The following is a 22,852-nucleotide window of genomic DNA, read 5'->3' as shown; positions in this document are numbered from 1 at the left end:
AAGTTATTTTCCTTTCCAAAAAGAAACGATTCGCGACAGCAGAATATTTGAAGCTATTTCTTGCCCTTCCTGTTTGACTAGCCAAGATGGCAGCAGCAGTGCTACAGTTGGTTGAAAGAGACTTTATATATGAGTAACTAAAACGGGGCTGCACAAACCGGAAGACAGAAGAGGCATTTGGACAGGGCGAGGTCTCGAACCATCATAACATGGTGGGAAAAGATCTGCCTGCGACCCAGAAGTGCTGGCAGCAGTTCAGCCAGTTTAACGGGGAGTTCAATAGCTCGGGGAAGGTCGGCTTGACTCTCTCGGGTAATTGTGAGCTCCTCGGAGGCAGAGATCTCTTGGTTTCGTTCTTTTTAAAAAAAATAGGACACCGCTGCCAGTTTCTTCCCCCCTCGAAGTCTCAGTTTGACCAGCGGAAGGGAGTTCGGGCCCAGGCGACAGCCCCATCTGCGTCCTCCAGAGCGCCTCTTTCTTCTGGGCTGGGAATAAACAGCGGGATCCTCGAAGCCGTTCGCCCCTCCTGGCAGCGTTCGATTCTTGCCCAGAGCGCGCGGGATCTTCGCCTAAGAAGCTCGCTTACAGTTCCGTCGAACGGCTTTCAGTGGATCACGGGTCGCGCTCCGGAGGGGATCGATCCAGTTGATTTCCCTACTTTCTCTTCCGGGGGCGTGGGGGGGGGGATAGCCGGATCGGTCTGTTGCAATCAAAATAGCCAGGAGTTTTGGTAGCACCCGAAAGACCAGACAGAAACGTCTCCCAGCAAAAGTTCTCCTGGGCTTCTGTAGATGCGGGGAGCGGATCCTCGCTGTGCGCATCCGAAGCCCCGAGTTCGAATCCAAACGTAGCCCGGTGGACATTTCTCTCGACTCCGAAGGGCGACAAAACTCCTGGTTATTTCCCCCTAGTTTCATAACTACGGATCCAGCTGGAGAAGCGGATCCCGTCGGATCCGGTTCCTCTGGGCCGATTAGTTGTTCAGCCTGGATGTTTCGGCCCTAAAAGAGACCGTCCCCAGTAGTAATAACACCGATTCCCTTTGCAGCGCCCTCGGGGCATCTTGATTTCCTCTCGGCGGCAGAAGTTTGGGCGAGTCTGCAAGTTGGGTTGTGAAAAGCGCCTGCCCAGATTTGCGAGATGCTGCGCGCGGGGGGGTGGGGGGAGAAGCAGGGAGGCTGAACAGTCTTGGGGATTCTCCGGGTTGGTTTCCCTTCCCCACATTGCCAAGAGCGCGGGTCCACCTGGCTTTTCGCTTGGGAGAGAAGCCCCCTCGGGCAGCCGGACTTTAGGCGTCCCAGGTTCGCCTCCCAAGTCCCCGTCCTCATTTATACATTTATTTCTTATTTGAATCTAATTGACTGCCCACCCCCGAAGGGCTCCAGGCGGCGGACAACGTATGAAAACTTGAAACAGATAAAACAATTCCCTCTATGCAAAATGACAATTTAAAGCCCAGACACTCGTGCCTTCCCCGTTTACAGCCAGGCGACCGCGGGAGTTTCGAGGGGCTGGAAAGACCCTGGAAAGGTGCCGGTCCGCCCCCGCGGCGCCTTCCAGGGACCCCCCAGATCCACGCGGTGCCTTCCAGGGACCCCCCCAGATCCACGCGGGGCGACCCAGATCCACGCGGGAGGCGCGCGGTTTCCGATTCTACCCCACAGGATTCGGCAGGGAGAGGGTCGAAAACCGCACGCCCTCAGGGTCGCCCCGCGTGGATCTGGGGGGTCCCTGGAAGGCGCCTTTGCTGCCGCGCCCGGCTGACTCCTGAGCGCGCTCTTCCTCCCGGATCGGGCCCCTCCTTCCCTCCCTCCTCCGGGTGGCCGGACTCACTCACCCAGCGGCTTGATGGTGTCGTCGGGGTCCCCCTTGGCCTTGGAGCTGCCGCTGGCCATGAGCGCCGCGATGGAGAAGGCGTTGGCCCGCGAGGAGAGCTGCGGCTTGGGCGACGCCGTGTACTCCATGCTGGCCCCCGAGGCGAGGCGAGGCCGGGAAGGGCCGGCCCGGAAAGTTGCGCGGGCGGAGACCGACCGGCCGGCTGGCTCAGGCGGCGCTCATCCCCCTCGGCTGGGCTGGAGGGCGCGCAGTGCCGCCGGCCCCCGCGGCTCCCCGGCCTTAATTTGCTGGCCGCCCAGATCCTATCGGCTGCCGTCCAATCAGCGCCCGGCCACGTCAGGCCTCCCGGATCCTGCGGAGGACAAGCTCGCCCTCCCTCCCTCCCTCCAGACCAGCCATCTCCAACTAGGGCCCGCCTGCCCTGGGCGTAAGAGCGCGCCCCTGCCAAGCCCTCCCGGGGCGCCCCGACAACAGATCTCTCCATGCAGCCCACTGGATCGCATCCCCGCGCCCGGTCAAAGGACCAGTTTACACCTTGCGGGATCAACTCGCTGCCGCCCGCGGTCCCCAACAGTAGGGGGGCTTCCATTCCATTCCCAGGCGCCGAAAGCGAGAATCCACCGCGTGTGTCCAAAGCTTGGGGTCGAACTGTACCGAATGGTTTGGCAAGCTGGTTGGAGCAAAGCTGTAGGCGAAAGGGCCGAGTATTTCCCACTCTGCCTGTTGCTGTATGCGGGATCCCCTTTAAAGGTCCTTCCGCACATACAGAATAATGCACTTTCAATCCACTTCCATGAATGTTTGCAAGTGAATTTTGCTGTTCCGCACAGGGAAATCCAGCTGCAAAGTGGATTGAAAGTGCATTATTCTGCATGTGCGGAAGTGCGGTTTTTGGCCTTAGTGCCCCACCGTTAACTTTGCTTCCCTTTGGTTGAGTCCAGATTTCTACAAACCAGATCTGATTGTTTTGACCCCGTGGTGGTCCAACCTGTTGGCTGTATTGACGCACTCTTGTGGATTCCGCACAGCACATTTATAAGGAGCTGCAATCGTTGTACATGAACTCATTTCCCCGGGCTCATTTATAACGATTGCAACTCGCTATAAATGTGTTGTGCAGAATCTACTTCTGTCCCACTGAGAAAGGCGGACTTTAAATAACATAATGTTATTTAAAACAAATTAACGATAAAATAAAAATAAGCCAAGTGTCCCCAGATACGAGCCCCCTCTGGAATTGCAGTGAGCCCCAGGTTTGCGTGCCCCAAATCCCTTGGGGGAGAGGCTTGGAGCTTTGTGGGTAACCCTGACAATCTCAAAGCACAGATTTGAAAGGGACGTTTTGTTAAAAAGTCCCCATCAAAGGCTCTTATGTGACTCTATTCGATGAAAGGGTAATGACAGAAAACCCTCGCTTAGGTTGGACTTAGGCCCGCACATGCAGAATAATGCACTTGCAATCCACATTCACAATTGTTTGCAAGTGGATGTTGCCATTCCACACTGTAAAATCCAGTTGCAAAGTGCACTGAAAGTGGATTGAAAGGGCATTATTCTGCATGTGTAGAAGGGGCCTCAGCACAGCTTCACCCAAGAGCCTGTTGGCACACGGCTTGATGGCTGAGTCGCACGTGAGGTACCCCGCAGAGTACGTTCACACGGTCAGTTGTACCTCCTATTATTAAGAACTGAATCCGGAGAACTGCTTGTCAAGAAGAAGCCAGACTGGCTCCAGGGGCTGGCGGGCTTCTGCCCTGCCTCTCCAGGCAGGATTTGAAAGGGGTGGGGTAACGGGCAACCCAGCCCTGCACTCTGGGAGGATGGAGTGAGCCCCGCATCCCAGCCGAACTGTCTCGTAAGGCAACACAGTTAGGCTCATTCCACACATGCAGAATAATGCACTTTCAAACTGCTTTCAGTGCTCTTTGAAGTTGTGCGGAATAGCAAAATCCACTTGCAAACAGTTGTGAGAGTGGTTTGAAAACGCATTAGTGTGTGGAAGGGGCCTGTGTCTGGCTGCTGTTACCAGGGTTTGGGCTGCAAACTGGGGGCAGCAATAAGGTTGCTCTGCGCTCCTGGCTGGTCACTTCAGCCCTGCAGAACCCAACTTCCGCTGGGTTGCTTTCCCTTTCAGGTTCTACTCCTTGGAAACTGCGCCCCCACCCCCTTACATGAATAAGAGCTGGAGCCTAAATAACCACAACCTCGTTGTAAACCTCTTGTAGGGATTCGGATGGGAGAGCTGCCGCCAGAAGCCAGCCAGAAGCCAAGTGCCCGAGTCATGCTTATAGCAGAAGCTTTCTCTGTGGGATTTTAAAAAGACATTTAATCTGCTTGCCTAATCCCACTAATCATTGGTCTCTTGGGCCCCTTCCACAAATGCAGAATAATGCCCTTTCAATCCACTTTCAGTGCACTTTGCAGCTGGATTTCAGGCCCCTTCCACACATGCAGAATAATGTACTTTCAATCCACTTTCAATGCACTTGGGAGATGGATTTTACTGTGCTAAGTAGCAAATTCCACTTGTAAACAGTTGTGAAAGTGGATTGAAAGTGCATTATACTGCATGTGTGGAAGGGGCCTTGGAGGAGTCCATTTAACTGCCAGTAGATCTACAATTAGGAGAGCACCCTTAAGCAGGTCCATTCAGGCTCCTACTCAATGGGTTTTACTCCTGGAAAAAATCTAACAGACTGCGGAGTATCTGCTCAACAAAAAATGCAGGGTTTGTGTAGGACATTTTACACAAGGGAATCAAATGCAGTCAGACTTCTTCCAACAGGGGAATGAACGATCAGTGGATTCCGCACTGCAGATGTATGACGAGTTGCAATCATTATAAATGAACTCATTTTTTCCGGAAAACGAGTTCATTTATAACGATTGCAGGTTTGCAGCTCTTATAAATTATAAATATGCTGTGTGGTCTGAAGTTTCCTTCGCCCATGAAAACTCCTGGCCTTTTTTTGCCATGATCCTATGATCAAAGTGAGAGATGCAGGTGTACTACCTTCAGGACAGAAGTGACCTTCAAGTTGATTTAAAAAACTCCAAACTTTTGTGTCCTGTGAGTTTACTCCCCCCTCCTCCCAAAAACAGACGGTGTAAAATGGGCTATGAAGTTCCAATCCTGAAGGCTTAAGCCCGGGAAGTGAATTTAGGGCCAAGTCAATTGCACACCAATTAGGCAGTGTCCTCGAACTCAGCGGGACTTACTTCTGGGTAGATACACAGAGATTGGGGAAAACCCGCCCCCGCCCCCTCTTCCAACCAGCCCGCTCAGGATCAGAGTGGCGGGTGGCAGTACCTATGGTAGAAAGCAATAGCAATTTTCTCCAGGTGTGGGCTGGAAGGCCAGACTCTCTTGGTTGTCGGCTTGACTGGGTGGCCGGTGAGCACCCCACGACGAAGGGAAAGGTGACTTTTTTGGACATGATCCTGAGGAATAGATCTCGACACCCATCCCCACTGAAGCCCGGACTGCAAGAGCTGACGGCTGACATACCTGGATTTCTTTCAAAATCCTACACTATGCCCATTGGCTGACCTACTATTACATATACAGAAGACCACGCAAGGACGTAAAGTACAGGTGCTCTATTCTAAAGTGCCATATACATACACAAAGGGGCAGTACATAAATACATGTAAACAAGGTACAGTTCACACAGATCACTATTAAGCACGGAGTGCTACTGAATGTGCATCTTATACTTGTGGTGCATACATCTAGCTTAGGAACTTAAGTTCTAGGACCTTGGAGCTGGTCTGGAATATTGGTTTCCATAGAAACTCTCATGGACAGTTGTGCTTATAGGACTTAAGTCCCTAAGATAGATGTATGCATCACAAGTATAAGATGCCCATTCAGTAGCACTCCATGCTTAACCGTGATCCGTGTGTATTATTCTTGTATCTTGTTTACATGTATTTATGTGCTGCCCCTTTGTTTATGTATATGGCACTTTAGAATAGAGCACCGGCACTTTACGTCCTTGCGTGGTTGGTATATGTCAGGGGTAGGGAACCTGCGGCTCTCCAGATGTTCAGGAACTACAATTCCCATCAGCCCCTACCAGCATGGCCAATTGGCCATGCTGACAGAGGCTGATGGGAATTGTAGTTCCTGAACATCTGGAGAGCCGCAGGTTCCCTACCCCTGGTATATGTAATAGTAGGCCAGCCAATGGGCATAGTGTATGGTTGTCTTCACAGAGTATCACATTGACTGTATGGTGTGTCCACAGACCCATTTCCGGTGATGGACCTTCCTTTCCTGCGCGCCTCTGACCATGATTTACTCTGGCAAGCCAGCAACCCCCAGCTATTCACCTGCGCCGAGGCGAACAGCCCACCGGCTTGCCCCACCGTGCCTATCTGCGGCCACAAGCTGGGTTATGGATAGCGAAGGGGGAAGGAAAGAGGGAGGATTTTCTCTCCGAGGCAAAGGGCACTCAGCAGCAATACTCAATGGCCCTGAAAGCCCTTGGGTCACAGGCCCCGCGCTGCTTTCTCCGACCTCTGCGCTGTCCTTCCTATTCTCCCCCATCTATTCCACACTAGAGAATCTCTCAGCTGGCTTGAGACGCAGCAGGCGATTCTCTGCGGCAAGAATCATTCCCTGCCCCAGTCTGAATGACAGGCTCGGCCAATCAGCCTGTGTTGGCTTGTTATTATTGTGCATCACACTGGTATGCAGCCTTTCCCCTTGGGAGCTCAGGGCGGCTTCTATCATAGGTATTGTATTGGTCCTTTTTTGATTTTACATGTTTGATGATTGCATTATAATTGTCGTGACCTGCCACGAGCCCTGTGGGGATAGGGTGCGACAACAACCGGATTAAACAAACAAATTATTATTATTATTATTATTATCATCATCATCATCGTCGTCGTCGTCGTCGATCATCATCTATTTATTATTTATTATTTATTATTTATTATTTATTATTTATTATTTATTATTTATTATATTTATAAACCGCCCTCCCCCGGAGGGCTCAGGGTGGTGAACCGACAAATAGATAGAGCACAAATAAAATCCATAATATCAAGGTTTAAATAATCATTAGATATGGCTCTATATGTTAAAATCAACCTCATTAAAATGCAGCATCTTAATATCAAATAATAAATAATATATAAATATAAATAATAAATATAACTGGAGAGAGCTCTGAAGAACTGTAACTAGCCCAAGGTCACCCAGCTGTCATGTGTTGGAGTGCACAAGCTAATCTGGTTCACCAGATAAGCCTCCACAGCTCAAGTGCCAGAGGGCTTAGATATGCTACTTTCAAACGGTGGGGGCACTATGAGAAGGTCATAAAAGCGAACACACACGCTTTAGTGGTTTGATTTCCCAGCCAATGCACACAGTATAGCACATGGCATGGCATAAACAGAAATTAGTTCACAGGAGCAGTTGACTCAAAAGTCCTGGATCTCACGTTCTCTGCTGAGCACTGTTCAAGAAACTAGGCATTCAGATGTTGGGAGATTCCCCCAAGGCTGGGTGAAAAAACAACAATGCTGGTCTTCCCAAGAATAGCACCAGTCATTGCTGACAGGTTCACAGAAGCACATTCATCCCACCATCCAGAGACCACTAAAGCGTGTGTGTTTACTTTTACGACCTTCTTATAATGCCCCCACCTTTTCAGGGAACTGAAGGTAGCATATCTAAGCCCTCTGCCACTTGAGCTGTGGAGGCTTATCTGGTGAACCAGATTAGCTTGTGCACTCCAACACATGTCAGCTGGGTGATCTTGGGCTAGTCACAGTTCTTCAGAGCTCTCTCAGCCCCCACCCACCTCACAGGGTGTTTGTTGTGGGGAGGAAGGGAAAGGAGATTGTAAGCCCCTTTGAGTCTCCTTACAGGAGAGAAAGGGGGATATAAATCCAAACTCTTATTCTTATTCTTCTTGGAGGCCACTGACCAGACCAATCGAACTATGTGGAGGATGATTTGCATTTCATATTTGGTTAACTCCACCCGCCCGCCTCTTACTCGGGGGTGGGGGGTGGGGGGGGGGAAAGCAGGCCTATTTAAAGTCCCATTCCCTAGTGATCTTAAAGACTCCCCTTCTTACATGGCAGGGCATGTGACCTGGTGTGATGTAGAGATCAGCGTGAAGGTTTACTATTTGAGAATCGCAGGTTCCAATCCACCCTCTGTCATGAATCTCACTGACCAGACTCACCTTATCCTACCTCAAAGGGTTGTTGTGAGGTGAGGAGGAGGGAAGAATGATTTAAGAGATTTAAATTTAACTGTGTTTTTATTGACCTGTACACCGCCCAGAGTTCTTAGGGGATGGGGCGGTATATCAAAACCAACCAACCAACCAACCAACCAACCAACCAACCAACCAACCAACCAACCAACCAACCAATCAAAATAAGAATGTCGCCTGCGGGGCCATTTGTCCATTTCAACAATTATGACTCTTCCTCTTTCTGCTGCGACGCATGCCCCGACTGCAGCCAATCAGAAATACGGATTCACTAAGGAGGCTGGGTTCGCCTTGTGATCTTTCCCACAGGCTCCGCCTCCACTCCAATCCGCTTCACCTCCGCTCTGCATGTCCAATGCCTGCCTGGTGTTGTCAGCAGTAGCTGAGCCACCAGCGCTGCCCATCATTATCGATTTGTGGAAGAGTTACTCTTGTCCCTTTTCAGTTGCCTTCACCGACAGTGCCTAGAGTAGTGAAAAGTGCAGGTCTACTTGGAAGTAAATCCCACATGCCCCATGGGGCTTACTGGTGGGATTCAGCAGGTTCATACCACTTTGGCAGAATCGGTTGTTAAAATGGTGCTTATAAACAACCAGTTGTTAAATTATTTGCATCCCACCACCAGAACTGGTTGTTAAATTATTTGAATCCCACCACTGGGCTAACTGCCCCATGATTGTGTTTAAGTTTGCAGCCGAAAGGTGCCGATGTCTAGCCACATTGCATTGAACGATCACCCTATGTTCGGTTGTGACTGCCTTACTTGGAAAGTTAAATATTTACAACCCATCCTGTCTCCTCCCACCCCAGCCTGTTAGGGATAACTGAGCAAGTTATCTTCACTAACACTGTATTGTCGAAGGCTTTCACGGCTGGAATCACTGGGGTGCTGTGTGGTTTCCGGGCTGCATGGCCGTGTTCTAGTAGCATTTTTTTCTTGACGTTTCGCCTGCATCTGTGGCTGGCATCTTCCCTGCAGGCTCTCAGGTCCTCCGAAGATGCTCATGTGGAGGAGTGGGGACTCAAATCTAGTTGTCTGGGCTAGAATCTGCTGTTCTTAACCGCTGTGCCACAAGAGGAAGGAAAGAAGGGTTAAATCTGTGTGTTGACCACTTCTCTGGGCAGCAAAAACCCAACAGCTGGAAGCCAAGGAAGTCTCCCCTCTGCTCCTGAAAGACCCCCCCTCCCCCAGCGTTGGGCATGCAGGGGCTTTCTCGGTGCCTCCCTCCCCACAGCTAATTTCAAAGTCACCTCCTCGCTAAGTGCTGGGCCCTCTTAAGCCCATTAGGCGTCTTTCCCGATGCAAATCCGAGGGTGGCAAAAGACAAGCTGGATGAAGACCCGGGGGCTGACAATTAGATGATCGTCCAATTGCCAGCGGATAATGTGCTAAAAGCTTTGGCATGGGGGGGGGGGGAGTGGGTAGCTCCTCTTGCCTGTAAAAGGGTTTGCACTTTGGTGGCGGCTGTGCGCTCCCCCAGGCTGAGGAGGCCGAAGGAGCTCCAGGGTGAAGTTGAACTGCGATGCTAAGAGAGAGAGAGCCCAGCTCAGCCCGATGCTGAGGTGGCAAGGCCTCCATCAACACCTGTAAGGTGTGGATGCACACACAGGGTGGAAGCGCCTCTAGCCCAAGGCCATTGTGGGCAGAAAAATAATAGTTTCAGCCGGGGGCAGCTGTGTTGGTCTGAGGCAGAACAGCAAGATTTGAGAACAGTAGCGTTTTTAGAGACCGACAGATTTTCAGGGTAGCAGCTTTCAAGAGTCAAAGCCTCCTTGGTATCCGAGGAAGTGTGCTTTGACTCTGGAAAGCTATATCCCCCCCGCACCCCCCCTAAACTTGTTGTTTTGTAGGGTGCTGCTGGTCTTGAATCGAGCAAAAAAGCACAATAAATACCCAAGGCCTGCCCAACCTCAGGTATCAGGGACCAATAGGAAATTGGAATTGACATCAGGGTATCAGTTGTTCAAGCGAAGCCCTTCGAAGAGGCAATCATGTACATGTCCAGCATTTGCCCTTGAATTCCCAACACCAGGAAAGATGGATTGGGTGTCACATGTATGCAGTACAGAGCATAGTGAAAAAAAGAGGGTTGTTGATATCTGAATAAACACATAATGGAGATGTTGGGCTACCTTAAGGTGTCATAGAATCTCAAACATGCTTCCTCAGAAGTAAGAGTCTTCCAGGCTTAAGTGCATTCAAATGGCACGGCCAGTCACTTTATTTATTTATTTTAATTTATCTGCCTTATTTACAGCCCGCCTTTTTCACTGGGACTCAGCGGATCACACAGCGTGAATCAATACAAGATAAGCAACCGGACGGGACATTTCGCTAAACAGCAAAATAGGCCTTGGGTTGTGGAACCAAACAGAAATTACGAAACAGAACTGAAGCAAAGCAAACTGTTATCGTGACACATTTAAAATCCAGCCTTTTTGTTTCATTTCCGATCCCTTTGACTGGCACTTGGTAGCATTACAAAGAAAACAAAAACAAGAGTATATAATGAAACAACAAATGCTGAGATCATTTAAAAACATATGCAAGAAATCTGGCGCCCAGCTCTTAACCAGCCTGCATCGAACATGGCACATTGTATTGTGAAAAAATTACACAGTAGGATTTCACTTACAGCAAATTATGTACAATAATATGGAGTACTAACTTAGTTCCCCCTGCCACAAGAGCTCTCCAACAATGTCAGTCGGGTGCAATAAGTTCCACTTCATCCCATGAGATACAAGCCTCATTTAGGTCTTCTTTGAAGGTCTTCCATGATCTACCTTGCTTTTGCTTTCCTCCAGATGGTACCCATCACATTGTGGTCTTCGGGGTGACCTGGTAGACATAGGATGTGCCCAGCAAGATGCAATTGTCACTCTGCCACAGTGTCCTGTAGCCTCCGTATACCACTTCTGTGCAGAATGTTCTCATTTGTAATGTAGCCACTGTAAGTGACTCCAAGAATCTTGTGAAGGCACTGCTGCTAGAACATGTCCAGCTTTTGGGTTGTTCTTGTGGTGGTCTAATAATTTATCCAAGTAACTTTGTGAATGATTTTGTACAGTGCTACCAGATTATCTTTGTTGAAAACCCCTCTTGGCATAGTTTGGCGTATTTTGCAGAAAGCCAGGAGGGTGGGAGCCTTCCTGACCTCTTCAGGCAAACCACACCAGCTAGATAGGGACCACAAACAGAGAAAACAGTTGTTGATGTTGCCCATTTGCAGGTTGGCACTTGCAGAAGACCCTGCTCCAATAAGCAAAGCTGGCATTCTTGGGAGAAAGAACAAGTGGTAGGAGAAATGTGTTGCCTACCAGTCCTGAATGCAACACACACGGTTTGACTTCTCCTTTACTTGAAGTGCCTTCCTCTCCTGAGAGCCAGTGTGGTGTAGTGGTTAAGAGCAGGTGCGCTCTAATCTGGAGAACTGGGTTTGATTCCCTGCTCTGCCATTTGAGCTGTGGAGGCTTATCTGGTGAACCAGATTAGCCTGTACACTCCAACACATGGCTGCTGGGTGACCTTGGGCTAGTCACAGTTCTTTGGAGCTCTCAGCCCCAACCACCTCACAGGATGTTTGTTGTGGAGTGGGGGGGGGGGGAAGGGAAAAGAGATTGTAAGCCTCCTTGATTCTCATTACAGGAGAGAAAGGGGGGATATAAATCCAAACACCTCCTCCACCACCACCATAAACGGGGCAGCTCAGGAAATAACACTGGTTGCTTTTCAGAATTTTCTTGGGTGGGGAGTGAGACCTAATCTCCAGAAGGCTTCAGTTCAGTTCAGGAACAAGGGCCAGGGACCACCTGGTAAACTTGGCAGGATTTTTTTTTAAATTTACTAGGAAAAGCCCACCTTCAGTTGTGCCTGGCTGGAGAAAGTGGCAGGATGTGTGGTGGAAGACTGATAAAACGTTCCTGAGCATTTATTGTCAGATATCCCGTGTCATTTTGCTAGCGCTTCCTCCCAACAAAGTTCCTACCCATGCAATTCTAAATAAACTTACACCCTGAGTCCTACAGCTTGGAATAGCACAATTCTTCTCAGGTCTGCACTCTCTAGAAGGTTAAGCAAGGTGCCAATTCTAAATCTTTTCAGTGAGGCTGAGTCCCAGGATGTGATAGATAAGACCAAGCTGTGTAATGAGAAGGCAAGAACTAGAAAAGAGAATGGCCTGACCAAGGAATTACCGACAGCAGATTCCTCTAGACTGTGGGCTCTCTTGTCCTGCGAACCAGAGTGGTGTAGTGTTTAAGAGCGGTGGACTCTAATCTGGAGAACTGGGTTTGATTCCCCACACCTCCACATGACATCTGCTGGGTGACCTTTTTTGGGCTGGTCTCCGTTCTCTCTGTTATGGAGAAGGGAAAGGAAGGAGTTCATAAGTTGCTTTGAGATGCCTTATGGTTGGGAAAAGTGGACTATAAATCCAAACTCTTCTTCCCTTGGTTCAGCATATCTTATTGGCCATTCAGCAACCACTCCTGAGGTAACAATAGATTCCATTGCCTGTTCAGGTCAAAGGGCATCTCACATTGGAGATATAGTGGGGCTGAGGCTGTGGAACCAGCCCAGATTCTTGGCCCCCCTCCAACCCATCATATTTCTTTTATAATTAAGACAGTAGACATTGAAGATAGACATCAAGTCAGTATCAGGCTTTAATATTACCTAATTTGGCATCCATTAGCTCTAGACTCCAGCATTTTACTTAATTTCCTGCTTTGTTACTAAATGCCCCAATTTCCTCTCTACTCTGAGCCTCTTAAGGAAACTGGGTTTTCCATTTGATGCTGAAGAGACTTGCTCCTTTCCCCATTTTGTCCCCCTTCATCCCAGAAGACTGAAATGAACCGCACCCCAAGCAGCACCAGGTGATGGAATCAAGCAGTGGTGGGATTCAGCCGGTTCACACCACTTTGGCAGAACCGGTTGTTAAAATGGTGCATGTAAACAACCAGTTGTTAAATCATTTGAATCCCACCACCGGAACCGGTTGTGAAATCATTTGAATCCCACCACCAGAATCAAGGCCTGAAATCACTTTCTGTATTCTGGTCTCTCTCAAACACATTCCTTTGATGAACAGTTCTGAAACACTGGAAAGGTTGTGCTCTTTGGGGGATGTTCAGTTGGCACCAGTAAAGGTATGACGTGGTTTGGGGATTTCTCTTGGGACCAGTCTGGCCACCCAAAATCTCATGCCTTAAGCAGGAGCAAAAACAATATCTTGCAGTTCAGGAATCCCCCAACCTTTTGAGCCTGTGGCCACCTTTGGAATTCTGACACGTGGTGGTGGGCACAGTCACAACATGGCTGCCTCAGGAGGTGGAGCGGGTCATGAAATATCAAGGAGTGAAGCTACATATAATTCTAATAGTAACTCTTCAACATTTCAGGCACAAGTTCTGTTGAACAGGATGCCTTTTAATCGGCACAGCCAATCTGAAACTCGGCTGGGCAAAAGCCCTATCTAGTACGCCCACCTTCTAAAAGCACTTGGCAGGAAAGGTGTCTGCCAGCACTGTGGAGCCCAGAGGCACTATGTTGGGGACAATTGCTGTGACAATTGGGGACAATTGCTGTGACAATTGCTGTTACCAAACATGCCTGCTGAAAACATTGCACCAGGGTAAAGGGAGTAACAAACCCAATGAATGGCGGTCTGCGCACACTTACCTGGGGTTAGTGGGACATGCTTCAGAGGAGACACGCATGGGATTGCACTATAAGAGCTCCTATACATGCACAGTCACTACAATAAGGAAAATGCTAAAAACACCCATGGAAGCAATCTCAGCAAAGTGAATCAGGGACCAGAATAACACTGATAGGAACCACTGGTGCATCTGCTACTGACTATAGAGAAAGGCCACCAATCACAATTCTTATTTCATGTACTTTGTGTCACATGCTTGTGTTAATGGAGGGGACACTGGTGCAAAATGGGATTTACAAGCTACTCAGTGAACAGAGCTGACTGAGATTGCATTTTCACGTTACACACTACAAATAGGACTCAAGCATATTGGATAGCAATGAACCATAAACAAAAAAACACCATCAGTCCTCCTACTAAAGAACATAAACACTTAGTAAATTAGTAGGAAGTATCGAAGACTGTGTGTTTGTGATAATTGCATTTTCACCCACCTCTGGAAAAGAGCCACCCCTGTTTAACTGCTCGGTTTTAGCTTCCCTCTACCTCCCTGACCAGGAAAAGGAACAGTGGCCCAGGCCCACCTGGCTTCTGGTCGGTGACGCCACAAAACAAGCCCTTGGAGAGCGGACAGCCAATCAGAGGAAGCAAAAGGAAGCTGTTGACTTTACTGAGAGTGCAGCTGCTGGGATCAAGTTTGACCACTGAAAGGTGGAGGTTGCAACCAGAAGGAGAGAGGCAGCTGCTCAAGGGCATTTCCCATGGGCATTCAATCCATCTCTATATTGTAAGCAAAGCCCTGTGGCCCAGAGTGGTAAGCTGCAGTTGGTGTCAGGTAGCCGACTCAAGGTTGACTCAAGCTTCCATGCTTCCAAAATTGGTAAAATGAGTGCCCAGCTTGCTGGGGGTAAAATAGAATCATAGAATCATAGCGTTGGAAGAGACCAGAAGGGCCATCAAATTCAACTTCCTGCCATTCAGGAACACACAATCAAAGCACTCCCATCAGATGGCCATCCAGCCTCTCTTTAAAAACCTCCAAAGAAGGAGACTCTACCACTCTCCGAGGCAGTGAATTCCACTGTCGAACATCCCTGACAGTCAAAAAGTTCTTCCTAATGTTTAGGTGGAATCTCTTTTCCTGCACCTTGAATCCATTACTCTGTGTCTGGGGCAGCAGAAAACAAGCTTTCTCCCTCTTCAACACGGCATCCTTTCAGACATTTAAACATAGCTATCATATCCCCCTTTAACCTTTGGTTCTCCAGCTCCCTAAGTCTCTCTTTGTAGGGCATGGATTCCAGACCTTTTACCATTTTGGTTGCCCTCCTCTGGACACATTTCAGCTTGTCAATATCCTTCTTAAATTGTGGTACCCAGAACTGAACAGGTGAAGTCTGACCAATGCAGAGTAGTGTGGTGCAATTACTTCCCTCTAGACACTATACTCTTATTGATGCACATCCCAGAATTGCATTGGCTTTCTTGGCTGCCATATCACACTGCTGACTCATGTTCAGTTTGTAGTCTATGAAGACTCCTAGATCCCTTTCACATGTAGTGTCAAAATATAGATGACTGGGAAGGCAATGGCCAACCACTCCATAAACATAGACTGCCTAGTAAATGTCATGATGTGATGTGCCAGCCCATGGGTCAGGAAAGACTTGTGCTTGCCCAGGGATCTAATTTTACCTATGCACAAAGAATAAGGAGCCGCATGGCGTAGTGGCTAAGTGCTTGCACTGCCACTCACATGATCAGGAGTTCGAGCCCCCTGTGGGCCAGATATCCTGGCAGCTGGCTCATAGTCAACTCAGCCATCCATCCATTCCTTGGTCGGTAAATGAAGACATAGCACATAGCTAGGAGGTAAAGAATAGCCGAGGAAAGCAATGGCAAACTACCCCACAAAAACGGCTTGCCTATGAAACCACTGCTTGCAGTGGTACCCCAGGGTCGAACACGACTGAAGGGGAAACTTTACCTTTATAAAGAACTAGCGGGGCCCAGGCCACGTGTTGCTGCGGCAATTGTCCTTCTCATCACAGTCCACAACCCACACAGATGTCCATGCAGGTTCAATGATCCGCAGCATAGCCTTTTGGGGTGGTCAAATGGAATCCCCCTTTCCCTTTTCAATGCACATTGTTACATGGTGGTGTCTTGTTGTTTTAGTATAAGGTAACTCTTTCCTTTCTACAACGGAACTGTCCAGAGTGCGAATCCCGCTGTCCATGAGGCTGGTTGACATGCACAGTCCTGGCTTGGGGAAGGCAGAACTGGGGCAAGGAGGCTATCCCAGTCAGGCAGCAGAGGCAGGGTGGTGAGGCGTTCAGATCGAGGCCAGCTCCCTGGGTTCTTAAAGGGCCATGTGCAAAAGAAGCGGAGCCAGTAGTGTTGGTTCGCCCGCACCCCGCAGATTTTCTTAGAAGAAAAAGGCAAACTCCAGCTCGCTTTTAGTAAAAGAGAGCTGTGGCGAATATGGGTGAGGAAGTGGGTAAGTGGTGGTTGGATGTGAGGGAGGGCAGAGTGAGGTGTGTGATGTGTATGAAAGTATGTGTGTTATGTGGTAGCAGTGGGTGAGGCACAGAGAGTGAAAGTTACCTGCGTGTGAGGGGTGTCTCACACAGCAAAGTGTGTATGTGTTTCACTTCCAGTCGTATTACCTAACAGTGTTACCTATTAACTGTTTTAACTGCTCATCTCTGCCCATCTGCGTGAACATTCTAAGCCCGTGGTGGCGGACTACAATTCCCATGGACTACAACTCCAGATGTTATGGACTACAATTCCCATCAGCCCCTGCCAGCACGGCCAATTGACCATGCTGGCAGGGGCTGATGGGAACTGTAGTCCATAACATATGGAGTGCCAAAGGTTCGCCACCACTGTTCTAAGCCCTCATCCCAAGCCCTCAGGCCACAGACAGACAGGCTGCACGAACAATCTAAGGATGACAGTTAAACACAGACAGCTTCATGGCCTGGTGCACCAGGAAAAAGTCGTTTTACCTGGCTCAGGTATGGACTTTTGGTGATTTGAAGGTCCGATTACCTGCCCGCAACAGGGAGGAACGTCATGTGAAAATTTGAGGGCGATCCGTCCAGCCGTTTCGGCGTTAGGGAGTGACTAACAAAGTCACTGTTTGCTTTATATATATATAGATTAAATAGCCAAATAACTTGTTTTATTTACTGGCTGTTGTGGGTTTCCCAGGGCGGAATGTCAGTGGCGAAAATTACCAGGTCATGGCCACACAGCTTGGAGAATCCGCAACAGCCCGTTGATTCCGGCTTTGAAAGCCTTCGATAACACACTGTTTTATTTGATTTCATTCTGTCTGAGAACAAATGCTTTGAGGCAAAGGAAACGGAGGAAGAAAGAGAATAAAACATCTCTTTCTCAACATTTCTCAAACAGACCCCAGCAACAGCAACAGTTTTGCTCAAGGAGGGACAGGGAAACCTTCCCAGCAGACCTTCAGTTGCCATCACGTCTCCATGAGGCCCACGTCTTCCAGATAAGATTAAACGACAAAAGCTGCAGAGCTGCTGCCCAAAGGAAAAACACGCTCACAAGGAGAAAGATTTTGAAAAGGGGAGGAAGAGTGGGGGAAAAAAAAGTTCTACAAGATGCAGCTACAACCACAGTCAGCTCGCCGTATCTTCTTAGTGTCGAGCCTTTACTTCTATCCCACCCCCTAAAGAAGGCAATTAGAAGCAAAATAAATGTTAGAGTATATTAAAGCACGGATCTATTTAAACTGAAACAAAAATAAACCAAGTGAAACAAAACAATGTCCTCACAACAGAGGACTGCTTGCAAATGCGAGTTCCTGCTCAACCAGAACCAGAACCCCCCCTCCCCAAATTAACGGGTTCAAGAAAGAAGAGAAGATTAGAGAAACAGCAAGAATTAAAGAAGCCCTCACAAAAGAGAGATTTTTTTCCCCCAACCGGGCGAGCTGCTCTCCATCCCTTGCCTCTTACTCTGCTTGAAGGAAGGGGTTGCCACCGTGCAGGGTTGCAATTGGGATTTGAAGGGGGGGGGAAAGAGAACCCAGAGCTCCATCCTGGAAGAACAGTAACCCAGGAGGGAGGGAGGGAAATGGGGGAACTCAGAAAGGAACAGGTAGGAACAGGGGGAAGAGGGCCAGTGGATTTAACAGTGCCCCCTGCCTGCTCTCTGCCGGGGCAGTGCCCCCTTCCAAATCTGGCCCTGCTCCCAAAGAAGGCTTTGTAGGGTTCGTACATTTGTAACCCTTCAAAAGAATTAACAGGTTCTTGCATTGCACCCATAACTAGTACCCTCCCCCTTCAGTCGCCTGCGTTCAAATTGTTAGCCTGCCCCCTGGCTTCCAATCCATTAAAGACTTAAAAGAGAAGAAACCAATTTGTTGTCTGGCTTTTATAAGATTAGTTCATCAAATAAGTGTATACAGTGACAAAAAACTTCAGCAAAGGTGACAACCTTAGAGGAGATTTTCTCTTCCTCATCCAATGTTGTAACAATAAAAAAAACTGTTTATTGTTAGGAAAGGGAAGGGGGGATTTTTCATCAGATTTGGACATGTGGATCATACCCCCATTACAATGAAAATGCTCAAGCTGAAATTGCATTAATGGCGTATCTAGAACTGCAGAAAATCTTGCTTTGAAATCTGAGGAATACCCATTGCACAGAGAGAGAGAGAGAGAGAGCGCATCAGGTCCTAACCAATGAAAACTAGAAGGCTAGTTCCTAGAAGGCCAGTTTGAATCCAGGTCTACTTGATGAAGCACAATGACCCCGTTAGTGATTATTCCCTTTGTAAAGATCCATCTGTGGAGAAACACTTAGCTAAATTGATGGTGCTAAATCCCGAATGGTAAATGGCACATTTCATGCATTGTCTGGTGCTGCTACCATCACTATTTACTTACTTACTTCATTGATACTTTGCCTTTTTGTCATTCCCCTCTCCATGTTATCCACACGACAACCATGTGAGGGAGGTCATAGCATGAGTGTGTGACTGGTCCAAGGTCAGCCAATGAGCTTCCATGGCAGAGTTGGGATTCGAGCCCGGGTCCATCCACTGCACCATGCAGGCCCAGAAAGGCAGTTGTCTGGACACACTTTCAGGAAGCATTCAAGGTTTATTTATTTATAATTGCTCTCTGGATGGGCAGTTCATCATCATCATCATTGTCATTGTTTGAATTTATACCCCACCTTTCTCCCCTCTAAGGAGACTCAAGGTGGCTTACAAGTTCCTTCCCCTTCCTCTCCCCATAACAGACACCTTGTGAGACAGGTGGGGCTGAGAGAGTTCCAAAGAGCTGTGACTAGCTCAAGGTCACCCAGCAGGAGTGTAGAAACACATCTGGTTTATCAGATAAGCCTCTGCCTTTCAAGTGGAGGAGTGGAGAATCAAACCCGGTTCTCCAGATTAGAATCCACCTGCTCTTAACCACTATACCACGCTGGCTCTCAAAATGGACCAGTGCCAAAGTGTACCTCCCAACACACAACCCAACATGCACACATCCTTAATGTCCATAGCTGAAGACATTTCTTTTTCATTCTGCCCTTTCAGATTCAGCAAGACCTATTCCCATTAGGACAACAAGATGAAACTTTCAAAAGTCTTTACAGCATTTCTCTGCTTTTGGCCTCCTTTCATTCACTTTGTACAGCCATCAACATCGGTAATTCACTTCATGTTACTTTGAAAAGAACTGCTGACGCCGGCACAAAATGCCAGTCCCTCCCAAACCACCGCTGGCCTTGAGATAAAGCATCCCTATCATCACTTGAGACTCCAGAACCAGAGTGGTTACAGAGCCACTGACAACACAGACAGCTGCCTTTTCAGCAAAGCTGCTATGGAAAAATGTTAGGAGAATCTTCACAGATTCTTCAACTGAAGAGAAAAGTTTGAACCAAACAATTCTAATAGAAATCTGAACTAATCTTTCCTTAGGAAGGAATACAGATGATCAGTGACCACATGGTCTTACAAAGACGTTGAGTTGGTTCCAACCAGCTTTTCTGCTGTTGAAAAGGAAGGATGTGTCCTACCTACTAGAGGGGGAGAGCAACACCCTCTTTGCATACAGAAAGTCAGAGGGTACCAGGGAACTTCTAGAACATTGGGGGGGGGGGGGGGGAGAGCTGATGAAAACCATGTCTCCTTCTGTCCATGAAACCTTCCACTGGATCCTTCCCCAAATCTTTTCCTTGGGGTTTACTGGCCAAGTTTAGAGCCTTTCAATATTTATCCACATTTTATAAAATAAAATAAAGCAATATATTATATTTAATGTTTTAATATCAATATTTTGGTGAGTTTGATGTTACCGTATTTTGTCTAGGAGTCACTGTCCTATATAGACAATCTCCACATACATATATAATTGAGCAAGCCAATTTTTTGCTTTTGCCAATTGGCCATGCTGGCAGGGGCTGATGGGAATTGTAGTCCATAACATCTGGAGTCCCAAAGGTTCGCCACCACTGCTCTATGGCATCACATCACCACTGAGATCTTTCACCTCCCCAAACTCCGCAGGCACCATGAGATTTGGTCACTCTACTATAACTCAAAATTGGCCTCCTAGCCAAATTCTTGAATGTATTGTCGAAGGCTTTCCTAGGCCGGATTCAACTGGTTGTTGTGGGATTTCTGGGCTGTGTGGTCATGGTCTGGGAGATCTTGTTCCTAACATTTCGCCTGCATCTGTGGCTGGCATCTTCAGAGGTGTATCACAGAGAGAAGTCTTTTACAGAGAGAAGTTGCGTAACAGACTTCTCTCTGTGATACACCTCTGAAGATGCCAGCCACAGATGCAGGCGAAACGTTAGGAACAAGATCTCCCAGACCATGACCACACAGCCCAGAAATCCCACCACAACCAAATTCTAGAATCTTCCACACACTTGAATCCCACCTTTCTAATTTTATCAGGCCTGCAGCCACAGTGCTAATTTGTGAAGCACCACGCCGAAAACATGCAGACAAAAATGAATTGCCCCGTGATTCCTAAAACAAGGAAAGTGTTTGTCACCCCTCTTGCTGCGACTGTCTGAACTGACCCGAGGATTCTGGAATCAGGAGCAGTTTTCATTTCTGAAAAGTCACCTGACATTTTTGTCTGCCGTCGCAGTAAAAGTCGCAGTGAAAGTTTCCTGGAGATGAAGTATTTGACCGTAAAAGAGAAGGCTTTTTCGTCTTCGGGAAACATGTACACTTTCTTCTGTCCACCTGACACGAGTCTCAAAACATTTATGAGGTATGGCTCCCCAAGCCAGCAGAGTCGTTTAGTGCCCGGTCTGAGGCAAAGGTTTAATTAAGTCCCTCAGCTGGCCTTACCAGCACTCCACCTCCTTTCAGCCTCCTGTTGGACGGAGCAGCGGCTGTATGAGATCTGACAGGCATGTGCTGCATGAGGAAGTGGAGGGGAAGCCCTTCGTTCATATGACTAATTAGACAGACTTCATGCTGCGTTGCTCTTTTTTGATGCTGATCCCCGTGCTAATTGTCAGTTGTGTACCTCAGGAAAGCAAGGCCGGGTTCAAATCGCCTAGCGCCTTGTTCCCTATTAGCTTTCTTGACCTTAAACTGATGTGAATTGACAAGGAACAGACTGAGGGAGAAAGAGAGACGGAGACAGAGAAGTTCAATCCACTTAGCGGGTGGGTAGCTGGAAGTCCCTTTGCGGGAAGAAAAACAGCAATACAATTAATGCACTTTCTCGCCGTCTGCAGTTATCGGCAGTAGATAAAATAACCAAACTATGTAACTCAGAAGCAATTGGCAAAGGAATTTGGGACTGATGTGATTTAATGGCTGGGTGACTATTAATAGAAAAAGCAATTTTTCTTTTCTTTTTAACATTGGTTTTACGGGGCAATCCTAAACATAGTCATATCTTTCTACAGTAACTCTACTGAAGACAATGGACTTTCAAGGGTTTAACTCTGCTTAAGATTGCACAGTTACACACCCATTGTGTGTTGCCAGTAATTAAGCATGCATATAGAGCAGAAATTCCTTTTCCTAATGTGAAGGGAATTGCCATAGTTTTTATTGGGATTATTTGAAGTGGAATGTTCATCAACTATAAGTTATGTTGGGCAATTTTTGTGCGAATTAAGGGGAGAACATCTTGACAACATTTTGTTTTTTAAAAGATCTCACAAAGACAAAAGAAGAAAAGTAATATTCTCTGTTGCTATGCTTGAGTTTTAAGTACAGGGTGGTAGATTTCTTAAACAGTGAGAGGCATTTTGTAACTAATATAGAATCCTTATCTCAAATAGGTTTCTTGCTTGTCTTACCTTATGGGAGACAATGTGGTTTTGTGTAGGGTATCTAAGAAGGCTTTCAACCAGGCATTGCTCATAGCAAGACTTGTCTAGCTTCAAGAAGGTTATGCTTTCTCCAGCCATAGCCTAAGCTGCTACTTTGCAGCCAAGAGCCTACAGGTTACACATGTTAAAAGAGATTGAAGTAAGGTGAGGTATCCTTGCTGTTGTACCTCCTGACTTGTTTCTGTGTCAGAACATTCACCATCTTCCCCTATCTGGTATGAGAAATGTCCTGCTTGCTTCCACGGACGAGGGAGGAAGATAGCTTCAAAGTCAGGAAGGAGTGTGATGGGAAATGCTGCAGCATCATCCTCTCTACCTGCCACACCAATACAGTCAAAAACAACAAAAGTCATGGTGTCAGCGAGCCCTCTGTTGCATCTACTTCTTAGTATTCTAACTTGTAGATCCTCTGGACAAGGCAGGTGCTTCAAACCTCTTCAGAAGGCCTTTAGGGAAACAGCCATTCTTGGGAGTTCCAAGGTTTGTGGAAGGAGCAACCTTAGAAAAAGCTGCATGAAGGATGAGATCTGACAAGTCTTCCAGAAACAGTGTCTATGTTAGAGATTCAGGTACTGGGGCGGGGGGGGGGGGAGACCTGGTACAGATTTCAGGAGAGCCAGGGTGGGGTGGTGTAGTGGTAAAGGTGCCGTAGGATCTGGGAAACCCACTTACACCCACTTGCTGGATGCCCTTGGACCAATCACACATTCTCAATCTTGACCCTGGCAAGTAGATGGGAGACTTCTAAGGAAT

General features: G+C 47.9%; 1 protein-coding gene across 1 annotated transcript in view; it reads right to left on the bottom strand.

The window, feature by feature from the left end:
- TBX20 (T-box transcription factor 20) overlaps positions 1–2,072 on the bottom strand; it is a 51,772-nt gene extending 49,700 nt beyond the window's left edge. The window contains exon 1 of the mRNA XM_048510459.1: positions 1,838–2,072. Coding sequence (XP_048366416.1) covers positions 1,838–1,964 — 127 coding nt within the window. The 5' untranslated portion in view covers positions 1,965–2,072. The remainder of the gene's footprint in view (positions 1–1,837) is intronic.
- Positions 2,073–22,852: the final 20,780 nt, after the last annotated feature.

The sequence above is a fragment of the Sphaerodactylus townsendi genome, linkage group LG11 (assembly GCF_021028975.2).
Source record: "Sphaerodactylus townsendi isolate TG3544 linkage group LG11, MPM_Stown_v2.3, whole genome shotgun sequence".
Taxonomy (NCBI): domain Eukaryota; kingdom Metazoa; phylum Chordata; class Lepidosauria; order Squamata; family Sphaerodactylidae; genus Sphaerodactylus; species Sphaerodactylus townsendi.
Note: the sequence above shows the minus strand (reverse complement) of the source record. Positions and strands in the feature narration are given on the sequence as shown.